The sequence below is a fragment of the Symphalangus syndactylus genome, chromosome X (genome assembly GCF_028878055.3).
Source record: "Symphalangus syndactylus isolate Jambi chromosome X, NHGRI_mSymSyn1-v2.1_pri, whole genome shotgun sequence".
In the NCBI taxonomy this organism is placed as follows: Eukaryota; Metazoa; Chordata; class Mammalia; order Primates; family Hylobatidae; genus Symphalangus; species Symphalangus syndactylus.
Window position 1 is genome coordinate 155,611,467 of NC_072447.2, and position 21,499 is coordinate 155,632,965.

A 21,499-nucleotide genomic window follows, 5' to 3' on the forward strand; every position below is an offset into this window, starting at 1 on the left:
ATGCCCATCCGCCCCGCCATTCCACCCTCACCCCCACCCCCACCCCCACGCCCACTTCCACCCCCACCCAGGCGGGATCCGGTTCCCGCCAGGGAACATCCGGGTGTCCGGATGTGACGCCACTGACTTGCGCATTGCGGGGCAGAGAGAAGCGAGGTTTCCATTTTGAGGGGCGGCGTGAGTTCGGCCGAAGGAACCGGGCCGAGGCTCTGTGAGGAGGCAAGGTGAGAGGCAGAGGGAGGACTGAGGATCCCGCCACCCCAGATAGAGAGCCCCAAATATTCCAGCGCCGCCCTTGTTGCCAGCCCTGGACCACCTGCGGGAAGACGTCTCAGCCTGGGCTGCCCCCAGACCCCTGCTCCATAAGCCTTGAGAGACACCAGGTTCTTTTCCCCAAGCTCTGGAGTCAGAGGTTGCCGTGACCAGGGTAGGACTGGTTAGGAGAGGGCAGGGCACAGGCTCTGCCAGGCATCAAGATCAGGACCCAGAGGGAGGGCTATGGGCCCCCAAGACTGCACTCCAATCCCCACTCCCCGCCATTCACATTCCCATTCCCCGCCCAACCCCCATCTCCTCAGCTACACCTCCACCCCCATCCCTACTCCCACTCCGTCACCTGACCACCACCCTCCAGCCCCAGCACCAGCCCCAACCCTTCTGCCACCCCACCCTCACTCCCCCCAACCCCACCCTCACTCCCCCCAACCCCACCCTCATCTCTCTCATGCGCCCCACTCCCGTCCCCTCCCCCATTCTGGCAGATTCCGGTTTGCCCCCGCTCTCAACCCAGGGAAGCCCTGGATGGCCTGATGTGAAACCACTGACTTGAACCTCACAGATCTGAGAGAAGCCAGGTTCATTTAATGGTTCTGAGGGGCGGCTTGAGATCCACTGAGGGGAGTGGTTTTAGGCTCTGGGAGGAGGCAAGGTGAGATGCTGAGGGAGGACTGAGGAGGCACCCACCCCAGGTAGATGGCCCCAAAATGATCCAGTACCACCCCTGCTGCCAGCCCTGGACCACCCGGCCAGGGCAGACATCTCAGCTGGGCCACCCCCCGCCCCACTGCCACTTAACCCACAGGGCAATCTGTAGTCACAGCTTATGTGACCGGGGCAGGGTTGGTCAGGAAAGGGCAGGGCCCAGGCATCAAGGTCCAGGCATCTGCCCGGCATTAAGGTCAGGACCCTGGGAGGGAACTGAGGGTTCCCCACCCACATCTGTCTCCTCATCTCCACCGCCAGCCCACTCACATTCCCATACCCACCCCCTACCCCCAACCTCATCTTGTCAGAATCCCTGCAGTCAACCCATGGAAGCCCCGGGAACGGCGGACAGGCACTCGGATCTTGATGTCCCCATCCGGGGCTGATGGAGGGAAGGGGCTTGAACAGGGCCTCAGGGGAGCAGAGGGAGCGGAGGGAGGGCCCTACTGCGAGATGAGGGAGGCCTCAGGGGACCCAGCACCCCAGGACACCGCACCCCTGTCTGAGACTGAGGCTGCCACTTTCGGCCTCAAGAATCGGAATGATGGGGTCTCAGATTAGCATAGGGGTGGGACCCAGGCCTGCAAGGATTACGAGGAGGAAGAGGAGGGAGGACTCAGGGGACCTTGGAATCCAGATCAGTGTGGACCTCGGCCCTGAGAGGCCCAGGGCACGGTGGCCACATATGGCCCATATTTCCTGCATCTTTGAGGTGACAGAACAGAACTGTGGTCTGAGAAGTGGGGCCTCAGGTCAACAGAGGGAGGAGTTCCAGGATCCATACAGCCCAAAATGTGTCCCCTTCATGAGGACTGGGGATATTCCCGGCTCAGAAAGAAGGGACTGCACAGAGTCTGGCTGTCCCCTTTTCGTAGCTCTAGGGGGGACCAGATCAGGGATGGCGGTATGTTCCAGTCTCACTTGTACCACAGGCAGGAAGTTGGGGAGCCCTCAGGGAGATGGGGTCTTGGGGTAAAGGGGGGGATGTCTACTCATGTCAGGGAATTGGGGGTTGAGGAAGCACAGGCTCTGGCAGGAATAAAGATGAGTGAGACAGACAAGGCTATTGGAATCCTCACCCCAGAACCAAAGGGATCAGCCCTGGACACTTCACCCAGGATGTGGCTTCTTCTCACTCCTGTTTCCAGATCTCAGGGAGGTGAGAACCTCATTCTCAGAGGGTGACTCAGGTCAACATAGGGACCCCCATCTGGTCTAAACCAGGATCTGCCATGCGTTCGGGTGAGGAACATGAGGGAGGATTGAGGGTACCCCAGGGCCAGAACACTGAGGGAGACCGCACAGAAATCAGCCCTGCCCCTGCTGTCACCCCAGAGAGCATGGGCTGGGCCGTCTGCCGAGGTCCTTCCCTTATCCTGGGATCATTGATGTCAGGGAGGGGGAGGCCTTGGTCTGAGAAGGCTGCACTCAGGTCAGTAGAGGGAGCGTCCCAGGCCCTGCCAGGAGTCAAGGTGAGGACCAAGCAGGCACCTCACCCAGGACACATTAATTCCAATGAATTTTGATATCTCTTGCTGCCCTTCCCCAAGGACCTAGGCACCTGTGGCCAGATGTTTGTCCCCTCCTGTCCTTCCATTCCTTATCATGGATGTGAGCTCTTGATTTGGATTTCTCAGACCAGCAAAAGGGTGGGATCCAGGCCCTGCCAGGAAAAATGTAAGGGCCCTGCATGAGAACAGAGGGGGTCATCCACCGCATGAGAGTGGGGATGTCACAGAGTCCAGCCCACCCTCCTGGTAACACTGAGAAGCCAGGGCTGTGCTCGCAGTCTGCACCCTGAGGGCCCGTGGATTCCTCTTCCAGGAGCTCCAGGAACCAGGCAGTGAGGCCTTGGTCTGAGACACTGTCCTCAGGTCACAGAGCAGAGGATGCACAGGGTATGCCAGCAGTGAATGTTTGCCCTGAATGCACACCAAGGGCCCCACCTGCCACAGGACACGTGGGAGTCCAGAGTCTGGCCTCACTTCCCTATTGTCAGTCCTGTAGAATCGACCTCTGCTGGCCGGCTGTACCCTGAGTGCCCTCTCACTTCCTCCTTCAGGTTTTCAGGGGACAGGCCAACCCGGAGGGCAGGATTCCCTGGAGGCCACAGAGGAGCACCAAGGAGAAGATCTGTAAGTAAGCCTTTGTTGGAGTCTCCAAGGTTCAGTTCTCAGCTGAGGCCTCTCACACACTCCCTCTCTCCCCAGGTCTGTGGGTCTTCATTGCCCAGCTCCTGCCCACACTCCTGCCTGCTGCCCTGACAAGACTCATCATGTCTCTTGAGCAGAGGAGTCTGCACTGCAAGCCTGAGGAAGCCCTTGAGGCCCAACAAGAGGCCCTGGGCCTGGTGTGTGTGCAGGCTGCCGCCTCCTCCTCTCCTCCGGTCCTGGGCACCGTGGAGGAGGTGCCTACTGCTGGGTCAACAGATCCTCCCCAGAGTCCTCAGGGAGCCTCCGCCTTTCCCACTACCATCAACTTCACTCGCCAGAGGCAACCCAATGAGGGTTCTAGCAGCCATGAAGAGGAGAGGCCAATCACCTCGCATATCCTGGAGTCCTTGTTCCGAGCAGTACTCACTAAGAAGGTGGCTGATTTGGTTCGTTTTCTGCTCCTCAAATATCGAGCCAGGGAGCCGGTCACAAAGGCAGAAATGCTGGAGAGAGTCATCAAAAATTACAAGAGCTGCTTTCCTGTGATCTTCGGCAAAGCCTCCGAGTCCTTGCAGCTGGTCTTTGGCATTGACGTGAAGGAAGCAGACCCCACCGGCCACTCCTATGTCCTTGTCACCTGCCTGGGGCTCTCCTACGATGGCTTGCTGGGTGATGATCAGATCATGCCCAAGACAGGCTTCCTCATAATTGTCCTGGTCATGATCGCAATGGAGGGCGGCCGTGCTCCTGAGGAGGAAATCTGGGAGGAGCTGAGTGTGATGGATGTGTATGATGGGAGGGAGCACAGTGCCTATGGGGAGCCCAGGAAGCTGCTCACCCAAGATTTGGTGCAGGAAAAGTACCTGGAGTACCGGCAGGTGCCGGACAGTGATCCCGCACGCTATGAGTTCCTGTGGGGTCCAAGGGCCCTCGCTGAAACCAGCTATGCGAAAGTCCTTAAGTATGTGATCAAGGTCAGTGCAAGAGTTCGCTTTTTCTTCCCATCCCTGGGTGAAGTAGCTTTGAGAAAGGAGGAAGAGGGAGTCTGAGCATGAGTTGCAGCCAAGGCCAGTGGGAGGGGGGCTGGGCCAGTGCACCTTCCAGGGCCGCGTCCAGCAGCTTCCCCTGCCTCGTGTGACATGAGGCCCATTCTTCACTCTGTTTGAAGAGAGCGGTCAGCGTTCTCAGTAGTAGGTTTCTGTTCTATTGGGTGACTTGGAGATTTATCTTTGTTCTCTTTTGGAATTGTTCAAATGTTTTTTTTAAAGGATGGTTGAATGAACTTCAGCATCCAAGTTTATGAATGACAGCAGTCACACATAGTTCTGTGTATATAGTTTAGGAGTAAGAATCTTGTGTTTTATTCAGATTGGGAAATCCATTCTATTTTGTGAATTGGGATAATAACAGCAGTGGAATAAGTATTTACTTAGAAACGTGAAAAATGAGCAGTAAAATAGGTGAGATAAAGAACTAAAGAAATTAAGAGATAGTCAATTCTTGCTTTATACCTCAGTCTATTCTGTAAAATTTTTAAAGATATATGCATACCTGGATTTCCTTGGCTTCTTTGAGAATGTAAGAGAAATTAAATCTGAATAAAGAATTCTTCCTGTTCACTGGCTCATTTCTTCTCCATGCACTGAGCATCTGCTTTTTGGAAGGCCCTGGGTTAGTAGTGGGATGCTAAGGTAAGCCAGACTCATGCCCACCCATAGGGTCGTAGAGTCTAGGAGCTGCAGTCACGTAATTGAGGTGGCGAGATGTTCTCTAAAGATGTAGAGGAAAAGTGAGAGAGGGGTGAGGGTGTGGGGCTCCAGGTGAGAGTGGTGGAGTGTCAATGCCCTGAGCTGGGGCGTTTTGGGCTTTGAGAAACTGCAGTTCCTTCTGAGGGAGCTGATTGTAATGATCCTGGGTGGATCCAGGGCCCGATTCTCAGACGGTGAGAGAAAAGCCTGGAATGGAAAGCTGCTCTGAGGAGTTTCTTTCGGACGGTGGATGAACAGAGAGGAGTCTCCACCTGAGCAGGATTGGAAAGTGTCCTGCGCTTTTGTCCCAGTGCTTCTGAACACAGCGCAAGAGCTGGGTGATGGATACCCATCATCCGAAAACGTTTCCTGAGAGGGAAGCGTGAATCTCCCCGGAAGGGAGACCCAGAAGCCACTGGCCAGGCACTTTTCTGCCTGGCTGGGAGGACCAGGGCTGACTCTATTAAAAAGGCATCCTAATGAGGTTATCTCACGTGCAATTTGGCCAGTTGTAAGCAAGATTTCGTGTGGTGACAAAATGAATGAAAATAGTGGTTTGGATGGAAAGGTCTATGTGGGAGAGAGGAAAGGAGTTGGTTTTTGACTCAAATTCTACGATCTTTGAGCTGCATCCGGCTAGGGAAACTCGCACACCCAAATTTTGAAGTACATTCTCTAAGAGGAAATACTTACTGAATTTTATGGATGAAACTTCCCTTTTTGGTTAATTATTCCACGTCCTATTAAGTTGTATATTCTCTGATAAGTCCTGGAAAACAACAACAACAAAATCCCAGAGTGGTAGGGTCTGGGCTCAAATAATATTAGCAATAACAGCCACCTGCTAGCCATTAAACTTGTAATTGACTCCAGGCCCTGAGCCAGGTGCTTCACTTGCATGGCACACACTCCACCAGTCCTAGCGGAAGGGTCTAATCACACCTACTACACAGATGTAGAACCAGAGGCACGCAAGGCTTGGGTATTTCCCAGGATCACGTGCCTAGTAAGGGACAGGGCTGGAACCGGATCCCGGGTCTGAATTCCTATAGAGCCCATGTTGTTCCCACTCCTCCCAGCCCGTGGCCCACCTCCTGAGTAATACTTCCTTTCTCTTCTCAACACTGTGCCGTATGTCTCTGGTGACAAAAAAGAAGGACCCCGAGGCCAACGTACTAAAAACAGGCCTGGGGAAGGTGACAGAATCAAACACCATTTGAGGCTGGTGTGCGCTGGGTTCCTTGATAGCTGACTCTGCCAAGGTGTGGGCATTTCTGTCCAGTCCCAGCACTTTCCCGAATTGCAGTGAGTTTCCCCTGGCCACCTCCATGTGTCCTGTCTCACTCTGGAACCTGGCTTGCTGACCAGCTTGTCACTGGTTCCCACAGAACAACCCAGAATCACCTGCTCACCTCATGACAGGGCACATTCCTTTTCCTTGTAGAAGTCCTCTGGATGTCCCACCTCTCACCCAGGAAGCCATGTGATATCAACACCCCTTTTGAATTCCCATGGGATGGTGATATTTACACACCTGCTTACCACTCTGCTTATCTTCAGTACACTCTCCAAGTGCCTTATGAATGTGCTGAGTAGAGTCTGATTCGCCATATTATCTAAGCGTTCTTGGGATGTCACCCTGAAATTAGAAGGTTTTGGAACCACCTTGATACTTGAAATTGGACTTTAACAGGGTGTCTTATTTGGAGTTTACCTCTGAGCACGTACACAGATGAATGCTTTAAAACCAAAGCCTCCCTTATGAGTATTAGATGAGGGGAAGCTTTGGAAATCAGTGGAACAAACATCTACTTACTGAATTCCTAAATCCCTGGAGGCCCTGATTTCCTTGAAGACATTTCTGCTCTGATGGAAAACGAATAATTAAGCAGCTTTCTACTGCTGCTTGTCTGTTTAACTGCCTCGCAGGAAAATCCTGGCTTTCAGTGTGCCTAGAGACACCTGACACGGGTTCAGGCATGTGGAGGGTAGCAGAAACTCACAGGTTAAGATTTTGACCTGGAATCAAATGGAGAAAATAATTGCAGTCTACTCAGGATTCAAAGGGTCATGCAAAGGGAAGGCTTCCTGCTGAGACTTTCGAAATTCTTGGGCAGTTAGTTGGGATCGTATATTTGAAAGCATTGCTCACACAGTAGGCACTGGAAAAAGCTGGAGAACTTCAAGCCCAATGTGGCCTTTTCAGAAACTCCTTTGAAGAATGAGAAGGGTAGTGCGATGCCAAATACTACCAAATAATCATAATTGCTTTATTTATTTATTTATGAGGGATTCTCTCTCTGTTGCCTCGGTTGGAGTGCAGTGGTGTGATCTCAGCTCACTGCAACCTCCGCCTCCTGGGTTCTAGCAATTCTTCTGCCTCAGCCTCCTGAGTAGCTGGGATTATAGGCACCCGCCACCATGCCCAGCTAATTTTTGTATTTTAGTAGAGATGGGGTTTCTCCATGTTGACCAGGCTGGTCTCGAACTCCTGACCTCAAGTGATCCACCTGTCTTAGCTTTTCGTTGTGCAGCTACTAAGTAACAGTTTATGGGGGAGACTACAATGCTCACCCACATCTTGTCTCCTTCCCCTTTCTGGACACATGGGAACAGTATGGCCCACTTGCAGTTAGGAAGGGTCACGTGACTTTTCTTTGACACTGAAACATGAACAGAGGTATTTGTCACATCCCGGCATGTGAGAGCCAGTGTGCCATTTCCACACTTTCTCCCTCCTTTCAATGGTAAACAGGGCAGCTTCATTTTGACATGATGGAATCATAAGGTGGAAGCAGCCTGAATCCCTGGGTCATGTGAGAGAGAGGAGTCCCTGCCAAGCCTCATCAGAACTTAGGTGCGCATATAATACACTTGAGTTGTGTCAAGCTATTCACATTTCAGGGCTTGTCTGTTGCATTAACTAGTAGTTACTTAAACTGACACAGCTACTCTTTCTGTTGTTAGGTATAAATCTTTTTACTTAAAAGGTAGTACTGTGTATATTCTTAGGGCAAAAATTATAGAAATATAGATAATACACAAATTTCCCCTTTACAAAGTTCCTCCACAGTTTAACCCCCTCCTCAGAGGTCACCACAGTGATCAGTCTTGTGTATTATTTTACAGCTGACTACAGGCTTTTCATGGACAGATAAAGTATAGCAATATGTCGTTTTTATTTAACATGCAAGAACAGTGATGTACATATTGAACTGCAACTAACCTTTGTCAGTTTATAAAATGGCACATGTACCCTAAAACTTAAAGTATAATAATAATAAAACAAAAAATAAATAAATAAATAAATAAATAAATGAATAAAATGGATACGGGATCTTTCTGAACAATACATATATAGATCTATCTCACTTTTCAAATTACATTCTATAATTCTAAAGTAAGCATACACCACAATTAATTAAACTATTTCTTCCTGAAAGACACATAAGTTGTTTCTCATTTGCTATATGATGACTAGAATAAGATCAACATCTTTGAGTATAAATTTTTGGGCAAGCATGAGTGTTTTCTTTTAAGAAAGATGTATAACATGGACATCGGGTTACAGTGAAAAGGGTGGCAGACTGAACAGGTGCCAGGGAAGGACAGCAGACAGGAGATCCTCAGCCCGTGAGGGGCACTGGGAGGATCCAGGGGAGAGCAATTGCCAGCATCCATGAGAGAAATCACATGTGAAACCAAGTCCACAGAGCCCCAGGCAGGCTGGCATTCACAGCTGTGAATCCAGAGTTCAGCCCAATGGGGGCAGGGACCTGAGGAAGGCAAGGGGGAAGGGAGGAGGGAGGACAGGACAATGAACGGAAATAGGCTTGGGAAATCCAGGCACCATCATCACCAGCTGGAGGGGATCGTGTGATCCGAATGGGCAGGCCTGTTGGCTGAATGCACCAGCGGCATGCTGGACACCCCACCCTGCCTCAGACTCCCCTTCCCTCTCTCAGCAAGAGCTTGGCTGGCTCCCTGCATCATCCTGGGCGAGCTCCCTCTCCTGACCTCTCCAGTGGTCCTGTGCATCTTTGCCAGCGTTCCAGGGCTGGAAGCTATCTTCATGCCTGCTGGGGGCTGGAGTTTTATCCCCTGGGGACCCTCCATAGAGGCTGGGCTGTGTGAGTGGGTTGCTGACTGATGACCAACTGCCGAGATGGGCCAGTAATGCCAATGAGCCGTTGAAGGGGGCATGTGGCCACATGGAGGGGAAATTGGAGGAAGAGTGCCCTGAGACTAATCAGTCGAGACTCTGCAGATGAAGGACTGGGTGTGGACGTGCACTGAAAATGATCCAGGTAGTGACCCTGCCTCAGATAGACTCCTGTGGCTTCTGAGCTCTTGGCGCACAAGGGAGCAGGTGTCCCGGTGCTGTGATTGCTGGCCTATGTTGCCCTCACACACTGGCTGGGATAGAGGGCTGGCCCAAGGTGTGGACATAGGCAGGTTGGATGGAAACCCAGTGGAGTTGGCACCTTCCCTTATTAAACTGGTGGGGATGTGCAGGGTTCAATGCAGGGAGCATCATGCACCAGCCTGCTGGGAGCATCCTCACCTCCATGACAGTGTTTGGGCCTGGTGAGGAGGCGTCTGCAGTAGCCCTCTCAATAGAAGTTTCCACGGGAAGTGTGAACTCAAGTGAGCACAGGTGAGGGAACTGTGGGTTTCTTTATGGAGGCAGGAGGCCCAGATGGGGCAGACTCCAAGATTTGAATCAGTGAATTCCCATCCCTGGTAATTTCATTCATTAATTCATTCACTCACTCACTTACTCATTCATCCATTTATTCATTCATTTATTGAACATATGCTGAGGAAACACCAAGTCATGAAAACAAAAGAAAGTGGCAATGTTCTTAGTTCAGTCTGTCAGGGTGGGGGCAGATGGTGAGATGGAAAGCCATGTGAGTGTTTTAGGAAGTGAGGGACTGTGAACTGATGGAGACAACCTCTATTGATCTGACTTCTGAGGCTGCTGACTAGGTGAAGTTGTTCCCTTAGTTGAGGGTGAAGGAGGAAGAGTTGGTGGTGATTTGATGAGGAAGAGTGTGGAGGACGGGGTCCATGTGCAGTATGTAGATGGGGAGGTGCTGTGCCTGTCCAGGTGGAGCCTTCGCGTGAGCAGTAGGAAAATGGGTCTGTCAATTTGGATGGGGGCCAGGCAGGACATTAGGTTTGGCTGCATCAGTAAGGGTGGTCTGAGGCCGTAGGTTTAGATTAAACAGACTGTTGTGTAGATTGTGGCCCACATGCTTGTATTAGTCAGGGTTCTCCAGAGAAATAGAACCGATACGTTATGTTTTTATATAATACATAACCTATATAATAGGGAGGCAGAAAGGAGCCACTGGTGTAAGTCCTGGAGCCTGAAGGCACAAGAACCAGGAGTTCCAATGTCTGAGGGCAGGTGAAGATGGATATTGCAGCTCAGAAATAGAGCCAATCCACCCTTCCTCCACCTTTTCCTACTCTCTGGGTCCTTAATGGATTGGATGAGGCCTGCCTACATTGGTGAGGGCAATTTTCTTTACTCAAGTGTACTGATTGGAATGCTAATCTCATCCAGAAATACCCTCTCAGCCACATGAGAAATAATGTTTTGTCAGCTATCTGGGCATCCCTTAGCCCAGGGCTTCCCAACCCATGGGCCGTGGACCAGTACTGGTCAGTGGCCTGTTAGGAACCAGCACACAAGAGGAAGTGAGCAGCAGGCAAGGGAGCATTGCTGCCTGAGCTTCACCTCCTGTCAGATCAGCAGTGGCATTAGATTCTCACAGGATTATGAACTCTATTGTGAACTGTCCATGCCAGGGAACTAAGTTTCTCACTCCTTATGCGAATGTAACTAATGCCTGATGGTCTGAGGTGGAGCAGTTTCATTCTGATATCATCTCCCCACACCCACCCAGCCCCCTACTCACCCCACCCCCAGTCCTTGGAAAAATTGTCTTCCAGGAAACCGGTTCCTGGTCCAAACATGTGGGGGACCCCTGCTGCCCCAGCCTACCCAAGTTCACACATACAATTCATCATCACAACTCTACCCCCTGTCACCTTGGCACCCATATGCAGCTTCTTAAACCATAGTTACTCATCAAACAAAGACCATACCAACATCATAATTCTGTCTAACATGATACAACTATCCTGCCTACAACCAACACCAATCCTTTTCTCAGGAGAGGAAGTAAAATCCTTAAATGATGTTTTTTTATTCAGCTGATATCCCATAACATGAACATAGTATCATGTAAAATTAATATTACTTAAATACCAATATAAAGTCACTGCGTCTTATGTTACCTGATAAGGAAATATGAGAGGAAAGAAAACAAAGATCTTTGCTTAACGTCACACACACACACACACACACACACTCATAATAAAATAACAGTGAAATGACATTTTGAAGTCACAGTGACTGCCCCAGCTAGTTGATAATACTTTGCAGAGCTGGAGCAAGGTCCTCTTGAAGGCTGTATGTGCTCTGAATCAGCGTTCAGTATATGATGTCGTCTCTATCATAGCCAGGATTCACTGGTCCAGGAATCCAGGGGTGGAAATTGGAGTGGCAACATTCAGCATCACCCCTAGAGGCTCACTAGTAAATGTTTTGCTTCCTGTTTCCACAAAAACTTTATGCTCTGCTGGCTAAAGGTCTTAGTTCTAGAGGAAGGAATGTTGCCACCAGGAGACACAACAGTGATTTCATGGAACTAGAAATTAAGACTGACACCCAGCCACTTTGGGCTTCTGGTGCCTCTGAGTCAAGAGGGTAAGAAGGGAGTAAGTGTGTTGGATGCAGTCATTGATGTCGACTAAACGGGGGACATTGGAGGATGACTCCACAATGGAGGTGAGGAAGAATATGTCTGGAAAACAGGGGATGCCTTAGGGTGTCTCTTAGTATTACTGTATCCTATGATTAAACTAAATGAGAAATTACCACAACCCAATCCAGGCAGAACTGTGAATGGCCTAGACCCTTCAGGAATGAAGGTTTGTGTTACCCTACCAAGTATAGAACCACAACCAGCTGAGGTGCTTGCTGAGGGCTAAAGGTATACAGAATGTGTAGCAGAAGATGATGCTTATAAAACCCAGCTACCATATTGTGACCAGCGATAGAAATGAGAACTATAATAATCATGAGTATTTCCTCGCTATTTTATTATGAATATGCTTGTCAGCAAAACCCAGAGTTTGATCCAAGTTGTGTGTATTAGTATGTTCTTCTTCTTCTTTTTGTTGCCGAGCAGTATACCATTGTACGATGCAGCACAGTTTAGCCAACACCCATGGAAGGGTATTTGGGTGTGTAGAAAATGGAACCTTTTTAGGGCATGCAGGAAAGGGAACCCTTCCACACCACTGACAGGTATGTAATTGGTACAGCGTTATGAAAAACAGTATAACAGTTCCTTGGAAAATAAAAATAGATCCACCATATGACCCAGAAATCCATCGGTTGAGTATGCATTCTCCCCAGAAATGAAATCCACAACATATAGAGATATCTGCAGTACCACCTAATTCTAACTTATTAATCCTACAAGAAATAAGTGTTTCTAATTGAAAATAATGTTTTTTAACCACCCTGCCATCAAATATTTATTCTAATTATCTCTCCTTATTTCTTGTTATGTAATAACCTAGGTACTACTCTCCATTGACAAAACTAACTCATTATTCCAACAAGAACTCAGAAGTGTTGAAAAGAATGCAATTTTATTCTTTCTACCCTCAACCAGCTATTCTAGTTTTATGGGGGATTCTGTATTTAACTCTTACCCATGTAACTCTACTTACCATATTCATGGCACCTAGCCAACAATCCTAAAGATGATAAGAACACAGAGATGACAAAGATGGTTACTCAACTTTGTACGTTCAACCAGATTTCCAGGTAATTGGGAATTGTTTATTCAATTATTTGCCTAGGTACGACTGAGGGTCTGGAATTATTTCACCAAGACATAAGAAGTAGTACTGAGCAGAATATGTTTATTCTAGGTACTGGCTTCATCTAGGTATCTCTACTTAATTTTTCACCTGGGTAAAATAGATACCTATTGTATGAAGTAATATTTCTAACACTAGGTTGGGATTTGGCAATGAGAAAAATGGTTATTCAACTCCCTGGCATAAGCCCATTATCTTTAGCTTCCTGGGATCAATTACTTGGTCTGGCTGTTTTTATTAGGTTGGTGTAAAAGTTATTGCGGTTTTCGCCATAACTAATTGATATCTTTAGGTTACTAAATACATGTTTACCGTCAGATGTCTGTGGTAATTTATTATCGCAACAAAAAATAATAGAATGATAAAGAAGGATTTTCCTTATCCTGGCATCACACAGAGATTCAAGTTATCTAGTTATCCTCCATAACTTTTTCCTATATAACACTCAGCACCTGTCCTTTGAAGTTCTAAGTTCTTGTCCCCACTAAAACTAATAAATGTGAGTTGCAGAGAACATGATTTTCAGGATCAGGCTTCACTTGGAAATGTAATGATTGGCAGCTGTTTCTATGTAACAAGTTTCATGGGAAAACCCAGTTAAGTAGAACTTACTAATACAACGACAAAATTATATTTGACAAGAACACGTTCCCTATTTTTTGCATTCCACTTAGTATCCTTGTTGTCTCTATTTTACTGCTTACTTAGGTACACGACTTACCTATAGTACTAATTCACTGTTAAATGTATATAATGTGTAGTGATTAAGTCAGGGTATTAGAGTATCCATCACCTGAGTACAATACTTTTTTGTGAAGGACAGTTAGCCTACTCTGCTATCAAACACTGAATTCATTGCTTCTATCTTACTGCAGGTTTGCTCCCTTCGACCCATTTCTCTTTGTCCTTCCCCCTCCCGACTCACTCTTCTTAATCTCTGTTCTCTACCTCTCAACTCTGTGCCGCCATGCAACTAGAATTTTTAGCTCCCACATATAAGTGAGGGCATGTGATACTAGTCTTTTTGTGCCTGGATTATTTCCCTGAAGGTAATGACCTCTAGTTACATCCATGTTGCTGCAAATGACGTGATTTCATTCTTTTTTTGTGGAAGAATAACATTTATTCATTGATGGGCACTTATGTTGATTCCACATCTTTGCTGTTGTGAATAGTGCTGTAGTAAACATGCAAGTGCAGGTATTTTTTGAAATATCGATTTATTTTCCTTTGGGTCGATACCCAGTAGTGAGATAGCCTCATCGAATGGTAGTACAATTGTTAATTTTTTTTTTTTTTTTTTTTTTTTTTTTTTTTAGGAATCTCCATACTGTTTTCCATGGTGGCTGTAGTAGTTTACATTCCCACCAACATGGTATAAGAGTTCCCTTTTCTGCACAAACTTGTCAACATTTGTTATTTTTTTCTTTTGAAATAACAGCCATTCTGACTGGGGTAAGATGATATTTCATTGAGGTTTTGATTTACATTGCTCTGATGATTAGTGAAAGCAGACACCTATCACTCCCTGTATATGAAAATCAACTGAAAATACAATAAAGACTTACATTTAAGACCTGAAAATATAGATACTAGAGGAAAATCTCTTGGACGTTGGTCTAGGCAAAGAATTCCTGAGCAAGACTTCAAAAGCACAGGCAACAAAAGCAACCAAAAATAGACAAATGCAGTGCATTCAACTGAAAAGATTCTGCACAGCAAAAGACATAATCAACAGAGTAAAGAAACAACCTGTTGAATGGGAGAAGATATTTGCAAACTATTTATCCGACCAGGGACTCATATCCAGAATACATTAGGAACACAAACAACTTAACAGGGGAAAAATAACTCGTTTAAAAAGTGAGCAAAGATTCTGAATAGACATTTCCCCAAAGAAGACATAGAAATGATGGACAGGTATATTTAAAAAATGCTTCACATCACTCATCATCAGAGAAATGAGAATCAAAACCCATACTATTGTATTAGTGGAAAGTACAGGGCTTTTTATTAGCTAACCTCTGGAAGACTAACTTTATACAAATTCATTAATGCCCTTGGCACCATTGTTAGAAGCCAGAAACTTGGTGTAATGATCTGTAGAGGGGGAATCATCCAATTCCTGTGTTTTCCTGCCCTTAGATGAGAATGGAAAGGTGTCCATTGGATTTACTCTCAAAACATTAAGATAGACAAGTTCTACTTTGCTGCTAGATATGTCGTAAAATGATCTAATGCCATCTGGATTATTCATGGAGCAGATACTGTATATTTTCTGTTCTTTATTGCTTTCTCACTTTTCACATTTTACTTTACTAACCTCCATGGACTGTATTTGCAAAAAGAAGATGATGGTGTCAGAAAGTCACCAGATGGAGGAGTTGAGCTGCCACTGTTAATGTCAACCGGGCAGTCTCTGACGAATAGTGTGCGGGCATGTGAGAACAACCTGGATAACATTTCCAATGCAGATTTAAGGTTCCCTCCCACAGAGTTCATTTGGTAGGCCTGAATAGGGCCATGAAATCTGAACTTTGCCATTTCCCTTTCACTCTGATCCTGATACAGGCTGGTCCACGAGCCACACTTTGAGAAACTTTGATGTCAATGATAATTGTAGCCATGGCCATATATTATATAAAAATGTTTAGAGGGAGAGTATAAACCTGGAAGAGAATTGAGTAAAACCAAATCCCTTGGAATTCCATTTTGAAAGGGCCCCGTGGAGGAGGTGCTGCTAGTAAAGATATTGAGAAGTGGCCAAAATGAAGAGAATAACAGGAGAATGTGTTGTTATGGAAGACAAAGGAAGACAAAAGGAGAGGAAAGAGAAAAAGAGGAGAGTGTGCAACAGTGTTGACTGAAGCTGAGAATCAACTGAGATGAGGGCCAGAGAATGTCCATTATCTATAGTCACCTGGAGGTCACCAGTGACCCAGTGACTTTTGAGGGAGAGTTTTTTTTTTTTTGAAGAGATGTGTGGGCCCACGTTGGTTTCTAGTGGGTTACAGAAAATGTGAGAGGTGAGGCAATAGAGGCACCAAGTAGAGATAATCCTTTGGAAACCCTGCCACAAAGAGTAAGAGAGTGGTGGGAATTACATTGGTTGTGAATAACGCCCGGGTGCTTTCAAGTTGAAGGAGATTCAAGTATGTGCCAATGGAAACAAGAAAGATGTAAAAAGAAAGACATACTGAAGATACAGGAAGGAGAAAGATAATGGATAAACCAATGGATGCCATGAGGTTCCTGGAAGACAGGAGGCCATGGAACATTTAGAACACAGGGGCAGGGACATCTCTGCCCCTCTAATAGATCGGGCACAGATGCAGGTAGCTTGTAGTTTTGATGGCAGAAGTTTTGGGGGTTTCCATTTGAATTGTCAGAAAAACAGGAATAGGGTCAAAGGGTGAGTGTAACAGGGCGTTAGGAATGTAGGTAGCAGACTTGAAGGGTGAGCACAGCAGAAAAGGCAGCAGAAAAAAAATCACAGTTGGGAGAATGAGTTGACCAGGTGGAAACGGGACACTTGGGGACCATTTTGAGGGCCTAATTGAGGCTGGAAAACAAATACAGTCAAGATGATAAAAACTGGCCATGTTAATTTTTTCCACAGGCACAGGGACAGGGGCCAGCAGTGCAAAAGTTTTTTTTTTTCTAGAAATAAGATTTTTCCTGACAAATGCAGTGAATGCACAAGAAATTATTGGGAGGTGACTGACAGAAACGTTGGACTTTGAATCTGAGAAGACAGGAAATTCTCAAAGATAGAGGAACAGGGAAAAGGTCAATGGAGTAGCAGTCCAGATGGAGTAGAAGTCCAGTGGGATCACAGGGCTAAGTGAGCTGGAAGGTGGGATTGCATAGCATTTTTATGACCTAGTCTCTCCAGACACAAATCATCACTTGTGTGGTCCTCTCTCAGTCTGAGCAGTTTCAGATGCTGCCTCAGTTCAAGAGGAGGACATATGGGCTCCACTCCTTGATAAAAGCAGTGTCAAGGTCAAATGGAAAGAAGAGCATGTGGGAGAGAAGATGGTGCTGTGGCCAACTCCTGAAAATGCAATTTGCCACAGCCAGTTAAACGGCCAAAAATAAATAACAGTGAAATTTGTAAATTGTTTTTTAATTTCAATTTTTAATCTTTGTGGGTACATAGCCGGCATATATATTTAGAGGGTACATGAGATTTGTTTGTTTGTTTGTTTTTCTTTTTGAGATTGAGTCTCCCTCTGTTGCCCCAGCTGCAGTGGAGTGGTACCTTATAGCTCATTACAGCTTGACCGCCCAGGCTCATGTGATCCTCCTGTCTCAGCCTCCCAAGTAGCTGGGTCTACCCACACAAACCATGCCTGGCTGTTTTTTCTTTTTTTTTTTTTCTTTTTTTTTTTAGAAACAAGGTTTCACTTTGTTATCCAGTCTGGTCTTGTGCTCCTGTGTGCAAGCAATCCTCCCACCTCGGCTTCCCAAAGTGCTGGGACTACAGGTGTGAGCCACCACAACCAGCCCAGTGTAACACTGTAAACATTTTTGAAAATGTAGAACTAATGTATATGTATAAAAACTACAACATGAGACCGGGATGCGGTGGCTCACGCCTGTAATCCCAGCACTTTGGGAGGCCGAGACGGGCAGATCACAAGGTCAGGAGATCGAGACCATCTTGGCTAATGCAGTGAAACCCCGTCTCTAGTAAAAAAATACAAAAAATTAGCCAGGCGTGGTGGCGGGTGCCTGTAGTCCCAGCTACTCAGGAGGCTGAGGCAGGAGAATGGCTTGAACCCGGGAGGCAGAGCTTGCAGTGAGCCGAGATTGGGCCACTGCACTCCAGCCTGGGCGACAGAGCGAGACTCTGTCTGAAAACAAACAAACAAACAAACTACAACATGATACCAGAAAATACTCCTTCTCAAACATACAAGGAACATTTACAAAAGTTGATCACATATGAGGTCACTAAGAAAACATCAGTAAGTACCACCACGAAGTAAAGAAATCACAAATTACATCCCGTCGTCATAGTATACTACAACTAAAAGCTATAAAAACCTCTTCCCACTAGACTAGAACTCATAAATGTCATCTGTTAAAATAATATTGGATGCCAGTGGAGATATGAGATGAAATTATATAATTTCTGATAAATTACAATAAACTCTACAGATCAAAATCTATGAGACATATTTAAAGAAGTGATCAGAGAAATATGGGCAGCTATGAATACTCATACCCATGACAATGAATGAGGGAAATTTCTAACTCAAGGACAAGATATAAAATTTAGAAAGAAAATTATTTCTTTTGGCTTAATAAGACAAAAGAAAGCACAAAGAAAGAAATAACATTAATATAAACAGCAGACATTATTGAGGGAGAAAACAGAAAGATGAGATCAAGAAATGAAGTCAAGATGTTCTTTTTAAATCACTGAAGCAGATGAAGCAGCAGCTAAATGAATCAAAGTCATAGAGATAGTGTTTCTATATATGATAGATAGATAGGTAGGTAGGTAGATGGGTAGATGATAGATAGATAGATGATACATGTATTGCACAGCAGAAATAGAACTACCAGAACACCTCATTTGATTGTGCTTTACTTTATTGCACTTGACAGATACAGCTTATTTTTGACGCTGCATTGAGTGATCTGTGAGCACCATTTTTCACAGCATGTGCTCACTTTGTGTCTCTGGGTCACATTTTGGTAATTCTCACAACATCTCAAATGTTCGGTAGGATTATATCTGTTATGATGATCTGTGATCAGTGATCTTTGATATTGCTATTGTAATCACATTGGGAAGCGACAAAATGCACCCTATAAGATTGAAACTTAATCAGTCAACTTGTGTGTTTTGACTGCTCCCCTGACTGGCCTTTTCCCATGTCTCTCCCTCTCCTCTGGCCTCTCTACTCCCTGAGACACAAGAGTATTGAAACTAGGCCAATTCCTAACCCTACAATGGCCTCTGAATGTTCAAGGGAAAGGAAGAGTTGCACATCGCTCACTTTAAATCAAAAGCTAGAAATTATTAAGACTAGTAAGGAAGGCATGTCAACAGCTGAGATAGGCTTCCTGCATGAAACCGTTAGTAACAATGTGAAGGAAATGAAAAGTGCTACTCCAGCAAACACATGAATGATAAGGAAGCAAAACAGCTTTAGTGCTCATATGGAGAGAATTTTAGTAGATAGACCATCAAACCAGCCGCCACATGTCCTTAAGCCAAGGCCTCATCCAGAGCACAGTCCTAACTCTCCTCAGTTCTCTGAGGCTGAGAGAGATGAGGAAGCTGCAGAAAAAAAGGAAAAAACGTGAGAAGCTGGCAGATGTTGGCTCATAAGGTGTAAGGAAAGAAGGCGTCTCCATAACATAAAATCGCAAGGTGGAGCATCAAGTGCTGATGGAGGTGCTGCAGCAAGTTCTCCAGAAGATCTTTCTGAGATCATGGGTGAAGGTGGCTACATTCACAACAGACTTTCCTTCTAGATGAAAGAGCCTTCTACTGGAAGAAGATACCATTTGGACTTTCCATAGTTAGAGAGGAGAAGTCAATGCCTGGCTCCAAGGTTCAAAGGACAGGCTGACTCTCTTGTTAGGGGCTAATGCAGCTGGTGACTGTAAGTTGAAGCCAATGCTCATTTTCCACTCTGTATATACTACAGTCTGTAAGAATGATGCTAAAGCTACTCTGCCTGTGCTCTAGAAATGAAACAACGAAGCCTGGAAGACAGCACATCTGTTTACATCGTGGCTTACTGAAGATTTTAAGCCCACTCTTGAGACCTACTGCTCAGAAAAAAAGATTCCTTTCAAAATATTACCACTCATTGACACTGTGTCTGGTCACTCAAGGGCTGTGATGAAGATGTACAAGGAGATTTTTTTATTTGTATGCCTGCTAATGTGCATGAAACCTTCACTCTGTAGCCCATGGATCAAGGAGTAGTTTTAACTTTAAGTCTTCTTATTTAACAAACACACTTCATAAGGCTATAGTTGCTACAGATGGTGACTCCTCTGATGGATTTGAGAAGAAGAAATTGAAAACTTTCTGGAAATGATTCACCTTTCTGGATGCCACTAAGAACACTGGTGATTCATGGGAGGAGGTCAAAATATCAAAAACATTAAAGGGAAGAAGTTGATTCCAACCCTCATGAATGACTTTGAGGGGTTCAAGACGTCAGTGAGGGAAATAATTGCAGATGTGATGGACACAGTAAGAGAACCAGAAAGAGTAATGGATCCTGAGGAAGGAACTGATTTGCTGCAATTTCATGATCAAACTTGAATGGATGAGGAGTTGCGTCTTATGAACAAACAAAGAATGTGTGTCTTAAAATGGAATCTACTCCTAGAGATGATGCAGCAATGTAGTTGAAATGACAACACAGGATTTAGAATATTACATGAACTTAGTTGAAAAAGCCGTGGCAGGGTTTAAAAGAATTGGCTCCAACTTTGAAAGAAGTTCTACTGTGGGTGGGTAAAATGCTATGAAACAGCATCATATGCTATGGAGACATCTTTCATGAAAACAAGAGTCTCTCTATGTGTCAAACTTCATTGTTGTCTTATTTTCAGAAATTGCCCCAGCTACCCCAATCCTCAGCAACCACCATCCTGATCAGTCAGCAGCCATGAACACTGGGGCAAGACACAGGTGACATTAGGCATTTTTAATACTTCAATATTTTTAAATTAAGGTATATAAATTTAGACATAGTGCTTTTGCACACTTATTAAGCTATAGTATAGTGTAAACTTAAACTTTTATATCCAAGAAACACCAAAAAATCCGTATTGCTTGCTTTATTATGATGGTCTGGAACTGAACACCACAATATCTTTGAGGTATGCCTGTAAATTATAATAAATTATAATAAAGAGGAAATTTGTAAAAACCAAAGGGACGTCTTTACGCATCTCTATGCGGATACATTTGTAACGCTCTATGAACAATGTAATTTCTTGTCAAAGTACACTTTATTGACCCCAATAGCGCCCAAAAGGTTAAAAGACAATTTCTACAAAGGAAATAGCACTGTGAAGGAAATAACCCATAGGAGACCATCAGGCACTGATTCCTTCACAGGGACTTTCTCCAAACCTTTAGGGCCAAATAGTTGCAGCACTTGTAAATTGCTTTGAAGACTAGAAAATGAAGGTAAACATTGGATTTCTTTTTTAGGAGGAAGTAGAACAATATTCTCTAAAGCTGATAATGGCAGCATCACAGATGGGCCAATGTCACTTCTGAACATTAATGTGGCAATCCTAAATAAAATATTACCAAACAGATTCAAAAATCACAATGAGAAAATGGTACACCATGGCCAAGTAGGATTTATTCTAGGAATACAAGGTGGAATATTAGCAATTTTAAAACTTTGCCATTTAATAGGCATAAGGAAAATATTGTACAACTATCTTCAGATACTAAAAAATGGCAAAATTTGAAAAAAAAAATTATAATCAAAATGGAATGCTAAATAATGGAGAAATCCTGAGGCATTCTAGTAAAGAAGCAGGCAAAAACGTTTAATGTGTCCATTATTACCTATCACTGTCCTGAAGGTTGTCACATATGCAATGAGAAGACAAAGAAATTAGAAGCAAAAGAATTGGAAAAGA

The 21,499-nt window shown here is 45.3% G+C and overlaps 1 protein-coding gene across 3 annotated transcripts; it reads left to right on the plus strand.

Annotated features, from left to right (window-relative positions):
- Positions 1 to 108: 108 nt before the first annotated feature.
- MAGEA1 (MAGE family member A1) lies at positions 109 to 4,753 on the plus strand. Of its 3 annotated transcripts, none has more exons than XM_055268241.2 (3): positions 109 to 224; positions 3,047 to 3,119; positions 3,195 to 4,753. In XM_055268241.2, exon 3 carries the CDS (start codon positions 3,260 to 3,262, stop codon positions 4,184 to 4,186), a length of 927 nt encoding a protein of 308 aa, XP_055124216.1. In that variant the 5' UTR covers positions 109 to 224; positions 3,047 to 3,119; positions 3,195 to 3,259; the 3' UTR covers positions 4,187 to 4,753. The 3 variants fall into 3 exon arrangements, with proteins under 3 accessions (XP_055124216.1, XP_063491411.1, XP_055124217.1); XM_055268242.2 differs by lacking the exon at positions 109 to 224 and adding an exon at positions 2,034 to 2,143 and having other exon boundaries at positions 3,195 to 4,730; XM_063635341.1 differs by lacking the exon at positions 3,047 to 3,119 and having other exon boundaries at positions 212 to 224; positions 3,195 to 4,730.
- The last annotated feature ends 16,746 nt before the right edge of the window (positions 4,754 to 21,499 follow it).